The sequence below is a fragment of the Anopheles arabiensis genome, chromosome 3 (assembly GCF_016920715.1).
Source record: "Anopheles arabiensis isolate DONGOLA chromosome 3, AaraD3, whole genome shotgun sequence".
NCBI lineage: Eukaryota > Metazoa > Arthropoda > Insecta > Diptera > Culicidae > Anopheles > Anopheles arabiensis.
In genome coordinates, this window is record NC_053518.1 from 1,867,673 (window position 1) to 1,890,089 (window position 22,417).

The following is a 22,417-nucleotide window of genomic DNA, read 5'->3' on the forward strand; positions in this document are numbered from 1 at the left end:
ACTTAAAATTGGTAACAATATGCACAAATTTGCTCAAATCCCAAAAATAACGATCAATTCAAAAGAGCCTCCCTTCGATCCGAAAATCGAACGCACCGAGCGGACAAAATGAACGTCATTCCCCCTACACCGGTGTCCCGGGTGTCGTAATCATGGCCTGCAAAACAGGTAAGTGTGATAGTGCTAAGTGGCCGTAGCACGCAAACACAAACTGCACATATTAAGTGTGTGTGTGAATGTGTATTGGTGCAACGGCAATGGTGTATATCCGATTAACAACAAAACCTTTCCTGTCCCTTCACCTTCGTCTTTCTTTCAGGCCAGCCGGTCCCTCTTGCGAGGGGAGGGGGGTCTGCTAATGGAGTTCGCGTCGCGGAAAAGCAATACAGCATGTAAGGCGAGGTCAGTCATACAGCGTGGGACACAAATGTAGAACGGGTGCGATTTAAATTGGATAACGGTTGTGACACGTGGTTTAAGGTAATTTTCAAAAAGGAGAAATTTGCACTACAAACACTTGACATGAACAACAACATACAATGATAACCTTCCTAGGCGTTAGAAAATAAGGAACCCTCTCACACACTCGCACAGCACGCACTGTACCATTACCGTACCATTACACTATCGATGACGACGACCCACATGCGTTCCGGCCGCAGTGACAAACGGTCAAACAAATTTAGCTAAAATTAGGCTTTTTGTTAAATCAATTTATCAAAAATGCACCCAAACCCAAAACCGAACGGCCTGTGTGTGTGTGTTTGTGCCTGCACTTTAGACTTTGCTCTCTCTATATTTAGGGCATCGCGGTGCCATGTGCTATGGGGTGCGCACCCATCATCATCATCGTTTTGGTGCGCGCCCCATAGTGTGCCGGTCGCTCCCTTCCAATAACGGTTGCGGCGTCCACTCTCCACTGTCGTCGTCGTCGTCGTCTTCGTCAGTCACGTTCGCGTATTCAGTTCGGTTCTACAAGGCGCGGCACGAGGAACTGCCTGCGCTGCGCTGCCACAGGGCGATGATAATGGTGTGCACCGATCGGTTTAAATTTAATCAGTAAAAGTATCCCCCAGTGTGCCTGTGCCTGTGTGTGCGTGTAGTAGAGAGGTATGCCAGCATGTTTTGAGGGTGTTTTTGTTAGAAGGACAGGACAGGGGAAGATTTGTTGTGGTGCAATGTCCAACGGGAACGTGCGTGCGGGATGACGCCGGGCCTGGTTTCTACGTCGTACATCGTTTTGTTAGTTTTTGCGGTCGACGCAGGGTATCTTCTCTCGACCGGGAATCGACCTGTACGTAGCCTCGACCGTGCTGATAAGCCTCGACTGGCTGGGAGGCGTCGTTGCTTAGAGCGCGTGTGTGTGTTAGTAGCTTGAGCTGTTCCTTGATCGCGAGCAGCTGATAAGCGGCGGGCGAGAAGCGTTGTAAAGCCGGTCCGGCGAAGATCGATCGCACTGTAGTGTTGCACTGGATGCAGTACGGTGCAGTGTGTCGGCACTCAGTTTCCCCGAAAAGTTTGTGTGTGCGTGTGTGTATGTGTGTTCCCGTACAGAAGGTACAACTGGTGCGGAAAGGAACTCCGTCACGGAAGCAAGTGCATTCTAACCGGCCTTATGTAACGACGCAACGGCCGGTCGACATGTGTTGAGAGAACACGATAGTGTTTTGTGAAGGAAAGAAAAGAAGGTCAATAACATTCCCGCGCATCCATGATGGCGCGGCGCGTGTTCCGGCTCCGTCCTCCGAGTTGCATGCGTATTTCCTTTTGGAACTCTCTTTCTCTCTCTCTGTTGCTTGTCGTCTTCTATACAATGCTCACATGGGCAACATTAACGATCAAAATTTCGAGCGCGAAATGCTCAAAAAATGTAAACTCGCTGTCTCTCGATCGAGGGCTTTTGTTTGTACGTACACACACACACACACAGTGTGAGATCGCGAAAACAATTCAAACGGACCGAACAAAAAACCTGTTTTTTTGACCATCTTGCCCGTGTCTGTGGATGGGGACTGGGCCGTCTAACCTTGGACAAACGCGTATATGTGCTTGTGCTGTGTTGTGTCCAGGTGGTGTACGATAATTAACAAGTGCACAGCAGCATGGTGAGGGTAAAGGTGGACCCAACCAAGTACTCCACAAGGTTGATCGGAATGTCGCGGTGTTGTCTGCGGAAACTTGAAAGACAGCAAACGATTCCTTCCCTTTCAACCGTTCATTTTAGAAAAGCGATTTAGAACGTCAGAAAGTCGTTCACCACGGCGTCATAAATCCACTCCACACACGGTTGCATCACAAATTCTAGTCCGGCAAACGGAAACAATTGAATTAAAGAGATTAAGATAACTGCAACTCACCTCACCAGGCGATTGGCGTCGGTTAAATAACGGCGTGCGATCGGTGTTGTGTGTGCGTTTTGTGGGCGCGGAGACAGTTCCCATCATGGGTCAAGTTCATCGCCACGACACGTTTGTCACGGACACGTGCATGACGCATCGAAATGAGTGCGTTAGAAGCAATAGAGACCTCGTACCATTTGCACAAACTAATCGAATGCGAGTTTGTCCATGTCCCTCGAGGCCATCTACCTTTCGGTTGGCGGCTTGTTGCTGCACTTGGAGATAGGAAGTGAAACTGCAGCTGAGTGTGTGTGTGCATAGACAGTTGCAGTTTTGCAATCTCGTTGACCCCGTTTCAACGCCATCAACAGCTGGTAGTGCATCTGCCGGCCCCAGACAGAGTTTGTTTTTCTTATCAGTCGTGAGACAACGGAGGACACATTCTACATTTTGCTTTTCCACTTCCATTCTGAAAACTGAAGGAAAATGAAAGAATGAAAATTGATAAGATCCAGATGCACCTCAGAGAGAGATGACCCTTGCAGGGTCAAAAGGTCATGAAAAGTGCTAGAGATGATCACATTGAACCGTACATCACAACTGATTGTGTTCCCGTAGGGTAGTACAGGTTAAAGTCAGCATGATTTAAGCAAAATCCCGCCTTCCTAATCCCGATATCAACGCCTCAAAGCTTTATGGCTTTTCCCCCCCTACGTGATAAGAAACGTGCCACACTAAAACACCTCGAAAATCGCGTGTTGCTGTTATCAGTGTATCGAGCTATCCAGTAATTTCCAAGCTTCTTCAAGATGGTTGTTTCTTCCTTTCCAGACCTTCGTCCTGGTTTGTTTCCATCCTCGTTCGTTCCCTGTGTAGCACACACCAAAGACCCACCCGCCAAACAGTGAAACCATGTCGGGCGAAACGCACCACTCAGCGGCGGCGGAGGAGAACAAGGTCCGGTACCGGCGGACGCAGAGTGTAACGCGGGCGGAAGAGATCACCAAAAAGGAATCGGAACAGCGCAAATCACAACCGGACAAACCGTGAGTAAGCAGGAGGGGTAGAAACAATGACTCATCCCGCTCATTGGTGACAAAAGTGCAACCGTATTTAAGACCATGGAGGGCTTTGGCAACCTTGAGCTTTTTCTGCCGTGTCATGCTGCCGTGTCGGAGCGAAGGTTCTGGGGTTGCAGCCTTATGTTCTGGGTCAAGGGAGTTCTGCAGCAGCAGCCGTTATCAGCCGTTGCCGGTTTGTTTAACTCATTTTCGCGGGTTTTGCGTGATCATCCGGGGTGCACGTAACGAGGAACTGCCCTTACTTTGGCAATGATACGTCCAATGGAACTGATACTCCGAGTGGGCCTATGTCGATCGTATGCGATGAGAAGTACCTTTTTTCTTGCTGTGGATGAACCAGAAACGCTATGTTTCATTATACAATTGCATTGAATGTGCACGCAAACTGCAGTTTTTTCCACCTGCAAAACGATGACTTTCAGCGTTTTGTTCGTTAATTCTAAGAAGCCGTTATGCAGGCACATTAAATGTTCGTTCGGCCAGACAACATGGTTGTCTAAGCGCCACTAATGGGCCATTGTCATTCTTTGGGGGGAATTCTTCGAATTTACAAACCATTTGCTCTCTTCCCACTTTGCCGGCAGATGTCACCGACCACGGGATTCGCTGTTCTCGTGGAGTTCCGGCTTCGACAACTTCACCGGTCTAGTCAATTGGGGCTTTCTGCTGCTCACGATGGGAGGCATACGGCTGGTGCTCGAGAACTTTATCAAGTACGTACTGGCCCTGATGCCGCCCGACTATGTTCACTTTCTAACGGTTGTGTTCGATCTTGCCAGATACGGTATCCGCGTCGATCCGGTGCAGTGGTTCACGGTGCTCACCGGCAAAGGTGAAGGTGAAGGTTATCCCTCGGTGTTGCTGATCAGCTGTAAGTATTATCCCCCCCTGGTGTATTATCGGGGCCGTTTGTCAACCGATTTCTTGTTAAACGATCGCGCTGTCCTCCACAGACTCCCTGGTGCCCGTCATGATTTGCCTGATGATGGAGCGTGCGCTGGCGAGCGACATCATACCCGAAAGTGCCGGAATGGCTGTACACATCGTCAACATTATCGTGCTCGTGCTAATCCCGATGGTTGTGATACACGTGAAGGGGCACATATTTAGCTTAGGTAAGGGGTCGCGGGTGCGAAATGAACGGGTTCGCGTATAGATGGAGTCGTTTTAATTGCCGCTTGTGTAACAACTTCATTCGTGCCCGGCCAGTTATGACTGCGATACGGCTCCGTTTGAAGGCGCACAGGCCTTGAACTTGTGGAACCCGTGCGCCCCCGACACTGGCGCTGTAATTAGTGTAAGGGCGTTACGGAACGCAAACCCCTCCTCTCACGTTTGTTTCTCTCTCTCTTTGCCTCCTTCTTCTCGCAGTGGGAGCTATGACGGTATGCTTCATCTATTGCATACTGTTCCTGAAGCTTTGGAGCTACGTGCAGGTGAATCTGTGGTGTCGCGCGGAAAAGAAACAGCACCGACACAGTCGCTCCGGCCGGCGACAAAGCATAACGATAGCGCAATTGCGTAAGTAACACAACCTTCTCCCCCCGACCGACCGTTTGCTTGTTGCTAGTTGACCTAATCACGCGCTTTGCACTCCCGCGCTTTGCAGAGAATGGAAGGGAACAGGAAGCGGAACGTACGGCCAACGGTAGCGCGACCGGTTACTGCAACGATAAGGACAAAGTACCGGCCCTGGTACACTATCCGGACAATCTGCATCCGGTCGATCTGTTCTACTTCCTGCTCGCGCCGACCCTCTGCTACGAGCTGAACTTCCCCAAGACGAACCGCATCCGGAAGCGGTTCCTGATCAAACGCATGCTGGAGGTGGTGATCGGGGTGCACATCGTGATGGGTCTGTTCCAGCAGTGGATGATCCCATCGGTGCGCAACTCGCTGGTGCCGTTTTCCAACATGGATCTTACAAAAACGGCCGAACGTTTGCTAAAGCTTGCGGTAAGTGAAGGTGTAAAGGTTGTATGTTTGAGGTACTACTGATCGCACCGCGTTTTGATTTGTCCGACAGATTCCAAACCATCTGATGTGGCTGTGCTTCTTCTACCTGACGTTCCACTCGTTCCTAAATCTGATGGGCGAGCTGCTACACTTTGCCGACCGGAACTTTTACAGCGACTGGTGGAACGCGAACAACATTGACACGTTCTGGCGCACGTGGAACATGCCCGTGCACAAGTACGTACAGGAGTTTTCATTGGAAAGGGCGTCCTTTTTGACGATCTATCTACGCTTTCTTCCTCCCCAGGTGGTGCGTTCGCCATCTGTACATCCCGGTGGTGGAGCTCGGCTACTCTAAGGTGGCCGCCTCGGTGATCGTGTTCTTCTTCAGTGCCTTCTTCCACGAGTATCTCGTCAGTGTGCCGCTGAAAACGTTCAAGGTGTGGGCATTCACCGGGATGATGGCACAGATCCCGCTCTCGTTCGTTGCCAAGTACATGGAGACGAACTACGGACCCCGGTGGGGCAATATGCTCGTGTGGGCCTCGATTATTCTGGGCCAACCGTTGGCCATCATGATGTACTATCACGACTTTGTCATCACCAACTACAACGATGTGCTGGTGTGAGAGGGGATACACTTTTTGACCACACCAAAAGTGCCCAAAAGAGAGAGGAAGAGAGAGAGAGGGAGAATGCGGACATTCCACAGTACACACATCACGTAATCTACATTCATACACATACAGACTGCTGTCCATCATCGTTCCACGGCCCGTCGCCGAAGATCGCCAATTTGTACATCTTTTTGATAAAGCCGTTTTTGTACAGGTTAATGTTTTCATGTTTTCTTTTGTCTTTTTTTTAATAATAAAAAAAGTATTTTGTTCTTTCCGTCACTTTTGTACGAGACAATAATTGCAGATTTGTTTAATCAACACGCTTCTTCGACTACTAACGAACAAAACGATCTCATTATACTCACTCTACAACTTGAATGTGATATATTTGCTTCTCTTCCTCGCTGATCGGGACGGGCGCCTTCGAGAGCGGATCCTTACCGTCGGCACTCTTGGGAAAGGCAATCACGTCCCGTATGGACGGCGCATTGCACAGCAGCGCCACGTAGCGATCGAGCCCGATGGCAAAGCCGCCGTGCGGTGGGGCACCACTTTCCAGCGCGTCCAGCAGATGGTGAAGATGAGCATGCTCGATCTTCAGCACATCCTTCAGCACCGTTCGCTGTAGCTGGCTGTTGTGTATACGGATCGATCCACCGCCGATTTCGACCCCATTCCATACGAGATCGTAAGCTAGCGATCGAATTTTGTAAATGTTTTCACTGCAACCGTCCGCCAGTGCGGCCGCATCTTCTGGGTGGGGTGCCGTAAAGGGATGGTGGGTGCTTTCGATCTGGCCCGTCTCTTCATTCTCACTAAACATGGGGAAATCCACCACCCAGAGGAAGTTGTGCGCGTGGGACTGTCGTTTTGGTGCTAGATTGCGCTCTTCTAGGGCTTCGTACGTAGCCAGTCGTATCCTGCCCATCAAGTTTTGCTAGAAAAGAGGAGATTTTGTGTAATTTTCAATAAGCAATGGACGACTAATTCAACAAAACCACTTACAACATAAGTTTGCTTTCCCCAGCCAAGCAGGAGCAGATCGTCCGGCTGCAAGGACAGTTGGTCGCTCAACGCGTCAGCCGATTCCTTGCCAAGTAATCGTTGAATCGGTCCCGAACTCCACTCGGGCGTCACTTTGCTCTGGGTAAACTTAGAGAAGTTGCTCTGTTTCGCTATTTCCTCAAGCGATTTCTTCAACCCCGTAGGCAACTTTCGAGCTTCCTCCGCACGAACAACGACTCCGTACACCCGAAAGTCCTGCTCCCGTACACCAGCCGGCACGGTAAGTCCAGCCCCAAGCGTTTTGGTCATGTTTTGTAGTTCATAACCGAATCTCGTGTCCGGTTTGTCACTGCCAAATCGCTCCATCGCTTCCGCAAGAGTCATGCGTGGAAACGGTGCCCGAATGGGATTATCACTGTAGGGCCACGATTTCGTCAACACTTGTTCGATCAGCTGGATAACGCTTTCGCGATCGGTGAAGGAAAGCTCGATATCGAGCTGGGTAAACTCGGGCTGCCGATCGGGTCGGGTCGATTCGTCCCGGTAGCAGCGAGCGATTTGGAAGTAACGATCGATTGCTCCCACCATCAGCATCTGCTTGAACTGTTGCGGGCTTTGGACGAGTGAGTAAAAGTGTCCCGGTTTCCTGGATGGGACGACAAACTCTTGTGCCCCCTGTAAGGGAAGTTCGTGTTGATGAGCTGTTCAATGGAATGGTGTCTTCCTGTTAAAACAACATACCCCAGGTGTTCTGCGGAATAAGGTGGGCGTTTCGACCTCCACGAAACCGTAATCGTTGATCATACATTCTCGCATCTGCATGATTATTTGCGAGCGAAGGCGCAGGTTGTGCTGAAGGTCGCGATTTCGCAGATCGATGTACCGGTGCTCAAGGCGAAGGTTTTCTTTCGCTCGGTTGTAGTCCTTCACGTTGATGGGAAGTCGTTTCTTTGCTTCATTTAGCACCTCTAAGCCGCTCACATGGATTTCAATCTCTCCGGTCGGGTTGGTTTTGTTCGCTTGACCTTCAGGACGGGGCTGTACCGTTCCTGTGACGCGCAGGATTGATTCAAAGGCCAATCCATCCAAGCTGAACCTTTCGCTCACTGCTTCGGGTAGAAGGGCTTGCACCGTGCCGTAACCATCGCGCAGAGTGAAAAACTTATTCATCCGGGAAAACTCCAACCATCCACACAGCGTGACTTCCTGGCCGACATGGGACAGCCTTAACTCTCCACAATTATGAGAACGTGTTGTGAATTGGTTTATCGAGGGCGAGAACTTTTGCGGTGCTTCCTGCTGTGGCGAATGTGTTTTCATCTCATTGAGCTGGCTCCATGTCGTGGTTGAGTTAATGCCACGCCTTTGCTGAATGATATGATTATGCTACAAGAGAGGGAAAGGCCATTGAATGCAAATATCGTATCTGCGACTGATAACGGAGAAGAGGGATGAAAGCCTTACCACTCCCGCAGCAAAAGACTGATGCAATGATATCTTATCGAAGGACCCATTTTTGCATAAGACTGTAGGGCTTATACAGGGCGGCGAACTGCAAGCAGCATGCATGATACGACAAACTTTACTCCTTAACATCGTGATAACTTTAAACAAAACACTTAACGAAATAAATTAACAATTTTTGTGTAATTTGTTGCAATGCGTAACGAAATAATGAACCGGCAGCAAAAGATTATTTGTTGTTGTGGGAGCAAAAGCTGTCAGACATCGTTTGACAGCATTTTGACAGCGTGCGTTTTGTTCGACATTCCTACCCCTCGTAGAAGGCGCTTTGTTGTGGATTTGGGTTTGTTGACAAAAATACAAATCTCGCCTCTTCCCTTTCACGCACTGCACGTGCTTGTTTCTAGTGCAATAGCTTTAAGCAGCGATAGAATTAGAAAGTTTTAACCGAATATTGTATAGTTTTAGAAAATGAGCTCCCGTAACGTGATGTCCCGCCTGTTGGTGTTGTCGTCGGTTGGCTTCGGTGGCTATCTGACTGGAACGTATCTCGAGCGGAAGAGGCTGACCATAGCCAGTGATTATATAAACACCGGCAAGGCAGCGGAATCGTTCTGCTCCAAACCCGGCCTGCCTATATTTGGAACCGTGTCCGCAGCCACTCCCATTCCCGCCGACAGTCCCTCCTCGGCGGTGGCGAATGTGAGCCGCGTCGGACAGATTATGAAGTACGGATTCCCTGGGCTGGACAATGTACGGTCGTTCGACGATTATGTGCTTTCGTACGATCGAAGGACACGTGTTGCTCACTGGGTGTTTGAGCATCTAACGCCCGCAACGGTCAAACACAATGATGCAGTGGATCGGGCCAAGTGTGACTTTAAGCCGGACGAAAGCATCCACCCGTTCTTCCGATCGCTAAACACCGACTACAAAGGGTCCGGGTTCGATCGGGGCCATCTGGCAGCGGCGGGAAACCACCGGATGGAGCAGAAGCATTGTGATCAGACGTTCTACCTCACCAATATGGCACCACAGGTCAGGGAAATGGATTGGTTTTGTTAGGTGCAGCTGGATTTCATGATTTTGTTTCCACTTTTTAGGTTGGAGTGGGTTTTAACCGTGACAAATGGAACGATCTGGAACGGTACGTGAGAAAACTGACAAAGCAGTATCCAAATGTGTACTGCTGCACCGGGCCGCTGTATCTGCCCCGCCGGGAAGATGATGGCAAACTGTACGTAAAGTATCAGGTGATCGGATCGAACAACGTGGCCGTCCCGACGCATTTCTACAAAGTAATCGTAATGGAAACGTCCGACGGAAAGCTTGAGATGGAGTCGTACGTACTGCCAAACCAGAAGATAGACAACGGCACGCCAATCACGATGTTCCAAGTGCCACCGGAGACGGTTGAGCGAGCTGCCGGATTGCTGTTCTTCGACAAGCTGGCAAGAAACAAGCTAGCCAAGATAAATGGCAAAAAGGTGTGAAAGGGAGCGTATTGGAATGTGAGAAATAAAGCTACCGAAACCAAAATTTCACTTTTTTCATTCCAAGTTGGTGGATTTTTTATCACCAAAACAAAAACGACCGACAAAACAGCTGATTGACGGTTTAAAAAACTGCGTAGCAAAGATCTCACACACACTACTGTACGACCACTGTACGGCAGCGTTTGACAGCGGTTTGTTTACATTTAGCTGTCCGTCGTCTTTGGACTGCGTCGTTGCGTTGTTTCTCCGTGACTTGCGACTAGTGAAAGTGAAATTGCGTGTTTTTGTGTTTTGCTTCCGGAGTTTTCCCCCGTTTCCCCAACCGATTGGACCGATCCTCCACCCCACAAATACAATGCTGAACGAAGAGGTCGACGATACGGAGTTCTTCCAGCAGGACTTTACGACGGCCTCCGACTGGGAGTTGTTTAATGCGCGGCTGGAGGAAATATTTCACGAGTGGAAGCTGTCGTTCGGGCAAACCACTTTCCGGAAGCTTGCCCACCATGAGCTGGCCAGCTGCCGTTGGAATGTGGCGCGCGAAACGATAAAGTTCGCGGACGTTGAGCTGCAGGTGGTGCACTACCGTGCGCAGCTCGAACCCGACCGGACGGAGGGATCGGAACCCGTGGAGCCCGTTTCCGGATGTCAAACGTTTGTGGACTTGCTGTCGATCGAGAACGACTACTGCATGGCGTACGGACAACGGTCCGATGGGGATGAGGACGAGCAGAAACTGCATCCGCTTGCGCAATGGTACGGGTTGCGCGAGTTTGTGATCGTTGCGCCGGTGAAGAAATCGATCTCCAACGAAAGCAGGATCCGCATCCTGATGAGCTCGGTGCATATTGCGGTGTCGGAAAGTAGCTGCGATGTGCCCGTGTTTGTGCAGGCGATGGACAAGGTGCAGCACGTGTATCTGGGCGTGTGTGAGTCCGGCCCGGTTCGCATGTCGTTCGATATTGTGCATCTGCACCTAACGCCACCCACCTGCAAGTATCTTTCGGGGCTGTTGGAGGTTTTCAAGGGCAAAATTGGCGTAGCGTACGTTGATCCTGTCGCGGTGTCGGTCCGTTTCACCTACCAGCTGGCCCGTTTCGTTTCCGGCAGCTTTGTAAGCGATAAAAGTGTCCCGTTCACCGAGGGCTGGACTGGGACGGACGCCGTGTCCCTTCCGTTCGGTGTATCGATCGATCCGGTTAGCGAGCTGATCGTTCACTGCACCTGGCCGCAGGTGGCGGACAATGTGGTGGTCGATTCGCAGACCTACTCCGACTTTGATCCCTTGACGGCACCGCTCTGGAGTCTACGGGCCCAGTTCGAGGACACGCCCGTCTGCTATCTGGCCGACTGTCTGCAGGAGTACCTGCAAATTTCGGACTCGCGGCGCGCTCTAACCGAATACTTCAGCGAACTTGCGTTCGGTGGCAACGTTCCGCCGATCGAGGGCGCTAATCCACTCGATCTGCTCACGGAATCGAAGATTCCACGACTGTCGTCTGTGCTGCCGGGCAGAATCGTTGCCCCCAAGGCCGCTCCGGCCAAGCTCGAGGGCCCACTGAACGACGAACAGCTGAAGGACATGCTGTACTACCTGTTTCCGGACGCACAGCGTGAGCCACGGTGGCCGTACGCCGCATCCGTCACCGGGCCGGCCGAGTTCGATCCGCTGCGCATCAAGTCGGCCAATGCGGACTCGCTGGTGCACCGGCTCGCCACCCTGCTGGCGCTCTGCAATGCGTGCTTCGGGGGGAAGCGAGCCGTGGCGCAACTGTGGGCCGAGTTCGCACAGGAAATGCGGTACCGTGTCGAGCGCTGCATACAGATACCGGGGTAAGTAAGGCGGAATGTTATCATTTAAATTGATCTTTATTGATTTGATTATTGTTATATACAGCTTGTATTTAATGCGTGTTTCCGCCTGGCGTACAGCAGGGGCTGGCGCTTTTGCGTTTTTCGTTTTAGCTTTTGTTTAATTTGCCTGGGAGTGGGAATTTATAGCGTTTGTGGCGCACCTCGGGGGGTTGTTTTTACTTTTCGTTTAAATATATACGCGGGTGTGTCTGTGTGTATGTTTCTAGTTGTGTATATTGTATAAATATTATTCGAACTAACTCGTCTCGTTCTCGCCGTCTCGTTCACACTTCTCTTAGTAGTAGTCCGCTCTTTCCTCATTGCACTTGGTTTTTATCCCGTTCCCCCGCCTTCCGTCCGATGTCGATCGGTCGCAAAGGGGGGTAAGGATTAGTTTTAACAATTATATCGTTCGATTACTACACCAAACGGAGATTTAGAGGGTACATAGTGAGAGAGAGAGAGAGAAAGAGAGACAGTGCGTGTGTATGTGTGTGTTTGTGGCTATTATTAATGATGCCATCCTAACGACCTTAACACTAGCGATGGATGATGCTCCTATCAGAACTTTACAACATCGTTTCGGTTTCCTTCGTCTTCGCCTCCTTTCAAATGTTAACTTTCAACTGTGTTCATTTTTCCCGTCTTCATGTAATGTCAAGTTTTCGTATCGGGTTGAAGGGATGAAGGGTGGGTTTGGAATGAGCTGATGATGGGTGGGTGGGTGAATTAGGAGAAAATGGGGATTGGAGGGAGCGTACCGACAACGGAAAACCTGACATCAGTTTCCAACGGCGAAATGGGAGAAAAAAGATATTTACTTAAAAAGTAAACGAGAGTAACGTTTCCGTTTCCTACCCTTAATTAGTCATATTACACTATTACACACTAGCAGTTATTGGTCACGCTTCCTTCACGACCACGTGGCGCTTACATGGAGTTACATGGGAATTGCTTCAACACATCACGCAAAGCAATCAATCAATTGACCTGCCGTTTGCTGTCCTTTCTGCAATCTTTTAAACATTGCATGGCCTACCTATTTACCCTGCTCTCTCTCTTTCCAACACACACTTTTACATATCTAGATGAATGCGACCGTTGCTACTACGACTAACTACGTTATGCAGTGCGCAAATTGAATGAAATAAGGCTACGATTTGCATCATGCGCAAGCACCTTTCCCGGACACGTGGGGATACGCAACCGTGCGGAAAGCTGCAGCTGGTTGCGCGCCGCACGTCCCTTAGCTAATGCTTGATGTTGAGTATTTTTTCCAGTGGTTTTCTGTTGGTTTTACGTACAAAAATAGATCCTACAGTGGTTTCCCTTCACACAAACCTACACACACACACGCACACACAGTACCTCTAATGCACTTCCTTTTCGCTTTATAGTTTATAGCGAATGTGTTTAAAAATAAGTTACGCCACTCTTAACGTGTTTCTTTCTCGACCTTTCGCGTTGTCTATCAATATTTGGTGTACGGACATTAATTTTGATGTTTAATTGCTAATGATGAATTTTAGTTGCACTTTGTTCTGCCTTTTTTTCTTGCTTTTTTTGAAACCGAATCGTTTTTGATTTTCTTCGTTTTTTTTTGTTTTCGGGTTGGGAGGGGCAAATGAGTGCATCTGTAGACGACGAAACAAAACAAACAAACAACACCTAATACACACCAGGGGTTAACTATTTCGTTTCAATTCAATTCGTTTGTCTTACAAAACAGCTAGCATTACTCTATGTACAGTTCAGTGATTACTTATCGCTAGGTTCTAACCATATCCACCATCTTTAGTCCCTCCCGCGTCCTATGCCAATCCCACTATCTTAAACCCAATTTTTAGACCTTTGATTTGATGTTACTGGTTACATTGTGTTATATCGATTGTTTTGCTATGCTTAGATTTTGTTACTAATCGACAATAGGTTTGGGAATTGCACTGTACTTAGAAACGAGCTACAATTCTCTGCGCGCATTCGGCGGATAAACACAAACAACAAAGCATCATATTGCGATGCTTGTATGTGATCGTACGCCTGTGCTTCTTAACGCTATGCAGAAGTCTTTCCGAAGATTTCCCGTCGATCGCTTGTTAACTATCAAATGTTAAACATAGGTTTAGCACACGACGACGACGACGACGACGACGACGACAACGACGGTGATGTGACGACGGTGATCTAACACTCTAACACTTGTAATTTACGAACAAACTTAACAACTGTGTATTCATATCGTTCATATCGAGGAGGATTAAGGATCACGGGGGTTTGGTAGTTTTGTATGAAAATGCAGCGCAAAATAAATAAAACCTAAGCGCCTGCAAATAATTAAAATACCCCAACGATGGAATGGAGTTTGGAGGGTTTTTTTCGGACATCCATCCGACCCGTTAAACAGTTCCATACGTTGGGTTATTTCAATTGTAGAGAAGAGATTAAATAAATGAGCGCACTGCACCAAACTACATTCCTACATTGCTGACATTGCTATTTGGTCCGTTGTTTTGGAAGTGTTACAGTGTGCGTAAAATTTAGCGATGAAAACCTTTAAATCAACATTTGTTTCAAACAAACATAGAAAAGTAAAGAGAAAATCTCAGAAAAATGAAGAATAGAGTAAAACAAACCGAAACATTGTTTTGTTTTATGATGTTTGTAAGAAAAACTAGAAACCAAATCGGGGGGAAAACCAACAAAACACACAAAAACAGTACAGAACCAAAAAAGCAGAGCCATAATGCATAACACGCCACAGGGCAGAAACCAATGCGATAATAGCGTGTGAAGGAAACGCTGGGGAGGGTTTATTTTCCCGGAAAGGAAGGTTGCGATGATTATTTACAGGATACGGTTACATCGCACCTTCGCTTTCGCGGTGTGTGGAGTGGGAGGGTTGTGGTTGGAAGTAGGAGATGAACGTGTAGGAGAAGGGATGAGAGAAACTGGGATGAGTACATATTGTGAAAGCCCGCTTTGCTCCGAATGTTTGTATGTGTACGAAACAAACTGTATTGTATCATCCTAAATATCCGTTTTTTCCCCTATTCCGCTTTCTGGGGGCGTTTTTTCTTCTTCTTTTTGGGATGAATCGTAATCGCTGTATGCTTTCTATTAACACTGCTCGCCAGCCGCGCGACTATTTGCCCTTACTATTTGTGCTTATTATTTCATACAATCCGACAAGTTTAAATTGCTACGGGTTTGGGTCATTTTGTTTCGCTAATTTCGCTTCCCTTTCGGAAGCATATGTGGATGATATGTGTGTGCGCGTGTCTTTTGCGTGTGTTGAAATCTTAGCTACGCACGTCTTAGGTGTGTCTCAGTCGCCGGTCGATTCGTTAATAGTGCACTCGTTTCTACTACTCTTACGGCTACTCTTAAGAAAGGCCCAGCATTTGTTATGCTTCTTAAGGATACGACGCGCTTCCTTCGCTTCTAATTCGACTAAACTACAACTCCCTCTCTCTATTTCTCTCTCTCAACGCTCTACAATTATACTTATACTCTTAACTGGTCATTGAAATGTTTACGAATAGTGATTTTAAATATTATATGTTATCCCGATCTCTCTCTCTCTCTCTCTCTCTCTCTCTCTCTCTCTCTCTCTCTCTCTGCTTGCTTGCGCACTCGTCAAAGAGACTGGCTTGTTTTACAAGTATATTATTGCCTAACGTTTGCTAATTGCTAAACCCTTTGGAGGACACCGTAACGTACCGCCGTCCCCACCACTGTTACATTTAGTTCACCCTTACCCCCGTTTTACAAAAAAATAATTCAAAAAGAAAACCCTCTCAGTACTGCAGGTTCTCCTTCAGCCGATTGCAGTAGTTCTCCAGCTCGACGTACCCGGGACCGCTGGGCGAACCGAGCAGACTCTGCAGCGGTGGCGTAGTTGGCCGACAGTCGCGCACCTTCAACCGTGGCTGGGGCGTCCGAGCAGGCCCGGTGTAGTCGCACCGTCGCATCGTCGTGGCCAGTGGGATCATCGTTTCGTGCTCGTTGATTTCGCTGTACTCGGGCGGGGCTTCGTCGGGCCCGGCCGCACCACCGCTAGACGGAGCGTCCGGCACGATCAGCGTCAGGGTCGGCCGGCGGTCGTCGATCGTGGGGCAGCGCCCCGCAACCGTCCGACCGTCGGCGGGTAGTCGCTGTCAGAAAAGTTCGCCGTAATCGTGCGCCGGATCGCCGTATCAGGAAACGAGCAGCCGGTCTCATAACGGCACCATGCCGCCGTTGCGGGCCGTCGGGTTGCGCGCCATGTAGATGTCCATGTCGTGGTCGGTCCAGTTGTCGGACGTGTCGCAGTAGTTGTTGAGCGTGTGGGTCGAGCCGGCGGTGGAGTAGCTGGTAGGGGCGGGAGAAAGGGGAGGTCGTCCATTAGAGTACCGAGAAGTTTAAAGGGAAGTGGTCAATTGAATTCGGTGCGTTGGTCCTTTGAAGTTTAAGATCCACTTGATATCGCAATTGGACACTTAAGGGAAAGGGTTGCGTAGAGTTCTTGGGATAAGATTCCACTTACCGACTGCCGGGACGATGCTGATGGGTGTGAATGTGCGCTCCACTAAGCTGATCCCGCGATCGGGACCTTGGTCGGGTGCGTCTCGTGCTGGAAGCGATGCTGTGGGCCGGTCCGTGCACGATCGACCCGGCATAGGACGCTCGGGACATGCGCTCCGATGCGGCTGCTAGTGACTGTCGCGACTGTCTTAGCTCTGTCGAGGACAAAAAACAACGCTCAATCAATACACTGTGTTGACGAAAACACACTCCATCCCTTACCTGGTCGAGAGTTCACCAGATTGCTCGGGAAGGCCGACCCGAGATAGCCGCGCTGGGAGTGGTTGGAGAAGCTGTGGTGCGACTGTCCGTCCGCGATCGAGCGTGCCTTGCCCACCTTCGGAACGCCGCCACCACCACCACCGCCGACGGCCGAAAAGTGCGACACGTGGCTGCGCAGATCGTCCGGGATGGCCTGGTTCTCCATCGGGTAGATGCGGGGCCGCGGTATCGAGCGGCCACTGTACGCCGACACCTGATCCCAGTCCTGCTGCACGCCACAATGCACCGCGGAAGAGAATGCAGCAAGGAAGATACGAATATTATCAGCATGAGCAACGAGCAGGCGGGGAGAAGCTCTGTTTTAACACCACACCATCACCATGAACGTTGTTATCTTCATCATCATCGTAACCATCACCACCATAAACAGCGTCACTGTCAGTGTGTCATTACAATCGTTTCTGCTTGACGCTCTGTCCTGTTTTTTGTTGCGCTTTTGCTCCGAGTAGCGCCGTGAAAATCATTATAGCTATTACCACCCAGCACACCAAAACCACACACACCCATCACCATAACCTCTAGTTCACTCTGTTCCGAACGAGCTGCCAATTGCAATCAGCGTTTATTGTCCTCCTCCGCTCACAGGCGCAGGTCGCGCGGGACGGAACCATTCATCTCCTCATCGCCATCAGCCACGTTGGCAGGTTGCATCCCGGGTTGCACTTCTTCTGCTGAACAAATGGCCGTTTTCCTCTCACTCACTCACTCTCTCTCTCCCTCTCACTTTTTATCTATCTTTTCCTACTGCAAAGCTCCACGTGTTCGGAATAATGGACGGAAAAACAAACCACACACACACAGGGAAGCGGGAGGGAAAAACGTGAAATAAAACAGAAAAGAAAATGAGCATCCGTAGCTGGGAAGAAGGAAGAAATAGTAGGGGGTGCCACTCTTGGGACGCTCTAGGTGTCGTGTGGCCCAGTTTTTCCGGATTATTAAAAGCGATAAACATGATAAGCTAACAAGAGCCATGCCATGCCACAATGCATCTCGGTCGTACTTTGGAGCTTTCTTTCTAACTTTTTTTGTTGTTGCCACTTTTCTACTTTGTTTCAGGGCACGTGCTAGGCAAGACCAAGGGACGGGGGTTGCAGTGTGCATGCATTCAGGCGCGGTGGACGGAAGAAATTGAAGTTAGCATTGAAATTAATGGAAAATTGCAGCTCGTCCCGATGCACATGGGGGCGGTGGGCGTTGCAGCATTGAATTAGAATAATAATTAGAGTGTAAAAAAAACTGTTTCTCCCTTTCGTTTGCCTTTAAGTGCAAAGCTATCAACAACACCCTGCTGCGGGAAAAAATGGGAGTGAAAAAGGCAAACGAGATGCAGTTCGGGGGGATGGTCGGAAAATCGCTTTCATTTATCGTAATCGGTGAATCTTTCCCTGGCTTCCTTCGCCCTACATGTGTGAGAAAGTGGCACACACACACACACACACGCACACACACACGATTGTCAGTATGGATCGTTTGAATATGCGCTTTCGAAAGGCAGATTGCGGCAAACACATATATTTGGCGCTGCAATTTGGCGATAAAATCACTCAACCAGATGACCAGCTGGTGTGTGTGTTGGTGTGTTGAGCGGAAAAGTGGAAAACCCCGCGTTTATCGTGTCGGCTGGATTTATTGCACATGGGGAGATCGGAATTGATGCAACCGTAAATGTGCATGTTAATGGAGCGTATTTTAAATTAACATTCGCCACGGTTTGTGTGAGAGTGAAATGGCACAATATTGTAATTGAATATTTGCTAAATGTAGATTTCTATTGATTTCAAAAAAACCCATTAACACACCATTTTAGTACATTGCAAGTAAGTGTTAGTAATGCTACGCTATGCAATCAAAGCTCTGCCAAGCAGCGGCATTCGAGTATCATTAAAATCATAAAGCCCTGTTTCGAATGTCTTTTTTATTGCAAACACACAACACTCATTAAGGAACAAAGTTGCTCGTTCGCTGTTCCTGTTCTTCCTGTTGTTAGATGCACATGCACCACACTTACACACACACACACACCCAAACACCCACAAACTCTACCCTCGCATTTGCTGGTAATCCTTTAATTGTCTTCCGAATATTCTCTCTGTGTTTGTTTAGTGCCGTTTACGAGCAGCAGCAGCGGCGGCAGCAGCAACAGTAGGAAGTTTTGCCCCTTAAACTCAAATAATGGAGTCGTAATGCGAGAAGTGTGATTGATGTTGTTGCACAAATGGCATTATAGAGCTCTGTTGTTGCATCGGGGTAGGAAAGGGTGGGTTCGGGTGGCACGGAAAGGAAGGAAAGAATTTTAAAATTTCATTACCCCAAAGCTCGGGCGGAATGCACAATTGCACTTTTGTCAGCCGGTGGCTGGGTCGGAAAGTGAGAAAAGTTTGCTCATAAACGTGATTCTAGTCAGGCTTGGCTTTCAAGGGGCGAAGGAAAGAAAGGTGAGGTACACTACGAAGGAGTCACGTTCGCGAACGATGGAAATGGATCCTGGGTCGTACCGGCGGCTGTGGGTATTAGCCCGTCGGAGTCGAACTTGGACGAGGTGAAAGTTGTGTCCCCTTCCCGACATTTCTTCCACCCGCAACGGTGTGTATGTGTCAGTTTTAATCACATTTATTATCGTTTTAAAGTTACATCGGTGCAAAGATGCAGCGTGCAGTTTATATTCATTTGCTGGTTGGAAATGCACACCAGTTTGCTTGTTACTGAACTTTGACTTTGGCCTGGAAGACACTTTTTCCTTCCTCCAGTGGTCGTGGAAGCTAGCTACTAATTTCATTGCTGCATCGTCCGACCTTTAAACCGTCAGATGTAGTTGGTGAGTTGATGCAAATAAAAAAGAACGAAAATAAAACCAAAAAAACCGTCACTACTGTCCAGCAGACCGGTCAGGTCCTGGCTCTGTTTGACGGTGACCACATTTTTGGACACTCTGCAAAACCGGGAATGCACTTCCGACTCGGGCTGTCGAAACTGTGATGCAAACACACACACAGTTTCGTGCGGGTGGTTAAAAGTTTTTCCGTGTGGAAAACTCTCTAGTTAAATATTTTTGCTCCCCATGCCTCTCTGCCGCACGGCGGAGCGATTCGTCATTTATTTGGCATACTAAACGAGCGATCCTGCGAACGAACGTGAATGGATGATGGTTTTTGTCCGCCCGTAGATGCATTTTTGGGGTTTGCTATTCAAAAAACGCGGCCTGCATAATAGGGAACATACAGTGCAGAGGAACTCTTTGCAATGCAGTGTAAAATTAATTTCCGTTTGTTAAAGCCGGAAGGTTGGGTTCGAAAAGGTGTACAATTTGGGGGATGGCCAGCCATGCCGATGGTCAGTCGCGCTGTCATGCTGTTACCAGCCGATACACAAGCGAGTGAAAATGGGTAGGAAAATTAAAAAGATGGAAATATATTCATGAAACCCCACTGCTGCACCGTTTTGTTTTCGACAACAGATGTCACGGACATGTCCTGCATTTGAGAATGCTTTTGGCGATGCATTGTAGAGGCGTATCTGGAGGAACAACCTTGAGCTTGCACGTCGTCCTCATTTGGGTCAGTTTGTAGAGATTTGCAAAGTATTTCTTACATGGTTTGGTGTGTTTCTTATTTTATTTTCCAACATGAAATCGATCCTCGGTATGGTTTGTTTTCCTTTTTCCATCTATAAAGTTCTGTATATGCCTCTCTCTCTCTCTCTCTCTGTCTCTCTTTCTGTTCTGTTACGAAATGCAACCTGTAGCAACTCTTGTTTCGGGAAGCAGCTAGTCTTTGGTAGAGCTGGTAGATCCTTCGATGTAAAGACGCTGCAGTTCGGTGGGATCAAGCTTCCTCCCAACGGGGGAAGCTTCTTCATCGTATATTATGGCGAGTATTATATTATCATTTACTTAGGCGTTAGGATGTTGGGCGCGCGCAACGACACACACATACACAACAGTTACAGATAACCCTTACGCTAGGATTAATCGATGAATTAGTACTAAAAGCAAGATATTAGCTACCACAGTTCACTAACTACTAACATCTACAACTATTGCTACAACTACTACGATCGTTCTAAAACGTTCACGGTTCGAGGATGCCGCGCTCCTCACAGCTTGGTGATCGTTAGTTTGTTACGGTTGCCAAATATGCTTTTCTTTACCTTGTGCGAGTTGAACGCGGACAGCGTGGCGAGCGAACCGAGCGGCCCGTTCGGGCTCGGCGTCGGTCCGCAGCAGTTGACGGGCAGGCCCGCGATCGGCAGTGCGCTCTTCTGCTGCGACAGGGACTGCAGCTTCTTTGAGCGTCTTCTGAAAAGAATCCTGGCGTTGTAGACAATGCGTTGTTGTCGAGCACGAGGGTGTGTGCGAGTGTGCAGTGGTGGTAGGGGGGACAGGGTGCAGGGGTGCAAGGGTGCAAGGATGATGGGTTGTACCGATTGTGCAGAGAGAAAATAAAAAACATAAATAAAAAGATAACCAATGGTGCAGATGTGTAAAGAGAAGCGAAAGAGAGTCATGAGAAGTGGTGCGTGACTTGAGCAAGCGTATTGGGAGATTGGGGGTTGGAGCATTCAGGATTAAAAACAAGAGAGTTGAAGGAGCTATTTCGGCAAAAGATGTACGATTTATCAGCAAATTTGAACAAAGTCTCTTGCTGCTTGCTGATAAGTGCTACACGCTTGCCTTTTCCCCTACGGTGCATTCCTACCTGCTGGCGGCAATGAAGACGATCACCGCGACAATGATCGTGCCGCAGATCGCCGCACTGGCCGCGATCGTAATCTTGTCCATGTTGGACGCTGGCGAGGCTACGGTGCGCACCTCCCGGCACTGGGTGTAAGGCACGGTGTCGGGCGTTACGTTGATCTCCTCGAGTGACACAACGCACACGATGATGCACTCGGCCGATGGTACGTTCTTGATCTTGAACTCGCGCTCGCTCGCCTCTAGCGGCGGTCCCTGCTTGAAGCTCTTGTCGCCAAACAGACGGTAGACCACGCGGAAGCCGAGAATGTTGGCCGTGTCCGAGTCCCACTGGATGATGACCGAGTTGTCCTGGCGTGAACTGCAGAGAAGGTGTGTGAGATTCGCTAATGTCTGGTGTATTGCTGTTCAAAGGTCTTACCTGAAAGCGTTCTTAACCTGCACCTCCTTGGAGTCATCGATCTGAGTACCTCGCTGTGGTGGGAAACCTAGCACAAGCGGAGGCCGCTGCTTGTGGGGAGGCGAGTTATTGCTGGCACCGTTCGTGCGCCAGTTCTTCGTTGCAGGCGTTTTCGAAGTCGTTGTGGTAGTGGCAGCAGCTGCAGCAGTAGCCGTTGAGGCCGTGGTCGATTGTTTCGTTGTTGCCGGTGTCGTTGTGGTAAGCGTTGTGCTGGTCTGTGCCGTTGTGCTGTTGGAAGACTGAGTTTCGACCGCGTAGGTCGAAGATCCTTGCTGCGTAGTGGTGGGGGGTGATGTAGCAGCAGTTGTAGCGTTGGTCGTACCGCCAAGCGTTGTCGGTTGCGTCAGCAGTGTGGTGACGGTAGAGGAGGCGGTCGTAGTACGTGCGGTGGTCGTTTTGGGCAGTAGAGACTCCACCACACCGACTGGACCTTCGAGTGCTACCTCCGACTCGGGGCAGGTGAGCTCCTCCGGCTGGATCGAGTAGAAGCCACGCTCTCGAAAGCGATTGGGAGAGCCACAGAACTGGGGATTACGTTCGCGTGATGTTACCTAGAAGTTACAAAGGAAGGAGACAGTTGCAGTGAAACATGGAGAAGTAATTGAG

The 22,417-nt window shown here is 49.2% G+C and overlaps 5 protein-coding genes across 18 annotated transcripts in view; 3 read left to right on the top strand and 2 right to left on the bottom strand.

The window, feature by feature from the left end:
* The first annotated feature begins 455 nt into the window (after nt 1–455).
* Nucleotides 456–6,276, top strand: LOC120900691 (diacylglycerol O-acyltransferase 1). 6 transcript variants are annotated; one of them, XM_040308035.1, is made up of 9 exons: nt 456–480; nt 3,171–3,385; nt 4,006–4,134; nt 4,201–4,292; nt 4,375–4,536; nt 4,793–4,942; nt 5,031–5,377; nt 5,448–5,614; nt 5,685–6,276. In XM_040308035.1, the coding sequence occupies exons 2-9, from the start codon at nt 3,252–3,254 to the stop codon at nt 6,004–6,006; spliced, it is 1,503 nt and encodes a 500-aa protein (XP_040163969.1). In that variant the 5' UTR covers nt 456–480; nt 3,171–3,251; the 3' UTR covers nt 6,007–6,276. The 6 variants fall into 6 exon arrangements, with proteins under 6 accessions (XP_040163969.1, XP_040163974.1, XP_040163972.1 ...); XM_040308040.1 differs by lacking the exon at nt 456–480 and adding an exon at nt 916–1,030; XM_040308038.1 differs by lacking the exon at nt 456–480 and adding an exon at nt 922–1,110 and having other exon boundaries at nt 3,149–3,385.
* On the bottom strand, nt 6,274–8,717 carry LOC120900690 (aspartate--tRNA ligase, mitochondrial). Its single transcript, XM_040308033.1, has 4 exons — nt 8,467–8,717; nt 7,744–8,388; nt 7,003–7,677; nt 6,274–6,934 (listed from the first exon to the last, which is right to left on the bottom strand). Exons 1-4 carry the CDS (start codon nt 8,596–8,598, stop codon nt 6,359–6,361), a joined length of 2,028 nt encoding a protein of 675 aa, XP_040163967.1. The 5' UTR covers nt 8,599–8,717; the 3' UTR covers nt 6,274–6,358.
* An 88-nt stretch (nt 8,718–8,805) lies between these two features.
* Nucleotides 8,806–10,005, top strand: LOC120900692 (endonuclease G, mitochondrial). The gene is made up of 2 exons (XM_040308041.1): nt 8,806–9,504; nt 9,570–10,005. The coding sequence occupies exons 1-2, from the start codon at nt 8,938–8,940 to the stop codon at nt 9,957–9,959; spliced, it is 957 nt and encodes a 318-aa protein (XP_040163975.1). The 5' UTR covers nt 8,806–8,937; the 3' UTR covers nt 9,960–10,005.
* A 158-nt stretch (nt 10,006–10,163) lies between these two features.
* LOC120901424 (rab3 GTPase-activating protein catalytic subunit) overlaps nt 10,164–22,417 on the top strand; it is a 115,533-nt gene continuing 103,279 nt past the window's right edge. The window contains exon 1 of the mRNA XM_040309367.1: nt 10,164–11,795. Within this exon, the coding sequence (XP_040165301.1) occupies nt 10,318–11,795 (1,478 nt within the window). The 5' untranslated portion in view covers nt 10,164–10,317. The remainder of the gene's footprint in view (nt 11,796–22,417) is intronic.
* The window catches only part of LOC120901422 (leucine-rich repeat and fibronectin type-III domain-containing protein 3), a 105,977-nt gene continuing 95,372 nt past the window's right edge, over nt 11,813–22,417 (bottom strand). For 4 of the 9 annotated variants that reach the window (XM_040309360.1, XM_040309358.1, XM_040309361.1 and 1 more), the window contains 6 exons: nt 21,773–22,362; nt 21,356–21,712; nt 20,808–20,967; nt 16,602–16,869; nt 16,342–16,534; nt 11,813–16,166 (listed from right to left, as the gene is read on the bottom strand). In XM_040309360.1, the coding sequence (XP_040165294.1) occupies nt 16,034–16,166; nt 16,342–16,534; nt 16,602–16,869; nt 20,808–20,967; nt 21,356–21,712; nt 21,773–22,362 (1,701 nt within the window). In that variant the 3' untranslated portion in view covers nt 11,813–16,033. The remainder of the gene's footprint in view (nt 16,167–16,341; nt 16,535–16,601; nt 16,870–20,807; nt 20,968–21,355; nt 21,713–21,772; nt 22,363–22,417) is intronic. The other 5 variants (XM_040309366.1, XM_040309364.1, XM_040309365.1 and 2 more) reach the window with 5 other exon arrangements.

Excerpts from the sequence above, each read along its gene's own strand:
- LOC120900691 (XM_040308035.1), top strand. The coding sequence starts at position 3,252 with ATGTCGGGCGAAACGCACCACTCAGCGGCGGCGGAGGAGAACAAGGTC. Across the intron at positions 4,537-4,792 it reads GGGGCACATATTTAGCTTAG|TGGGAGCTATGACGGTATGC; the intron begins GTAAGGGGTCGC and ends TTCTTCTCGCAG. Across the intron at positions 5,615-5,684 it reads TGGAACATGCCCGTGCACAA|GTGGTGCGTTCGCCATCTGT; the intron begins GTACGTACAGGA and ends CTTCCTCCCCAG.
- LOC120900690 (XM_040308033.1), bottom strand. The coding sequence starts at position 8,598 with ATGTTAAGGAGTAAAGTTTGTCGTATCATGCATGCTGCTTGCAGTTCG. Across the intron at positions 8,389-8,466 it reads AGTCTTTTGCTGCGGGAGTG|CATAATCATATCATTCAGCA; the intron begins GTAAGGCTTTCA and ends CCTCTCTTGTAG. Across the intron at positions 6,935-7,002 it reads GGGGAAAGCAAACTTATGTT|CAAAACTTGATGGGCAGGAT; the intron begins GTAAGTGGTTTT and ends CCTCTTTTCTAG.
- LOC120900692 (XM_040308041.1), top strand. The coding sequence starts at position 8,938 with ATGAGCTCCCGTAACGTGATGTCCCGCCTGTTGGTGTTGTCGTCGGTT. Across the intron at positions 9,505-9,569 it reads TCACCAATATGGCACCACAG|GTTGGAGTGGGTTTTAACCG; the intron begins GTCAGGGAAATG and ends TCCACTTTTTAG.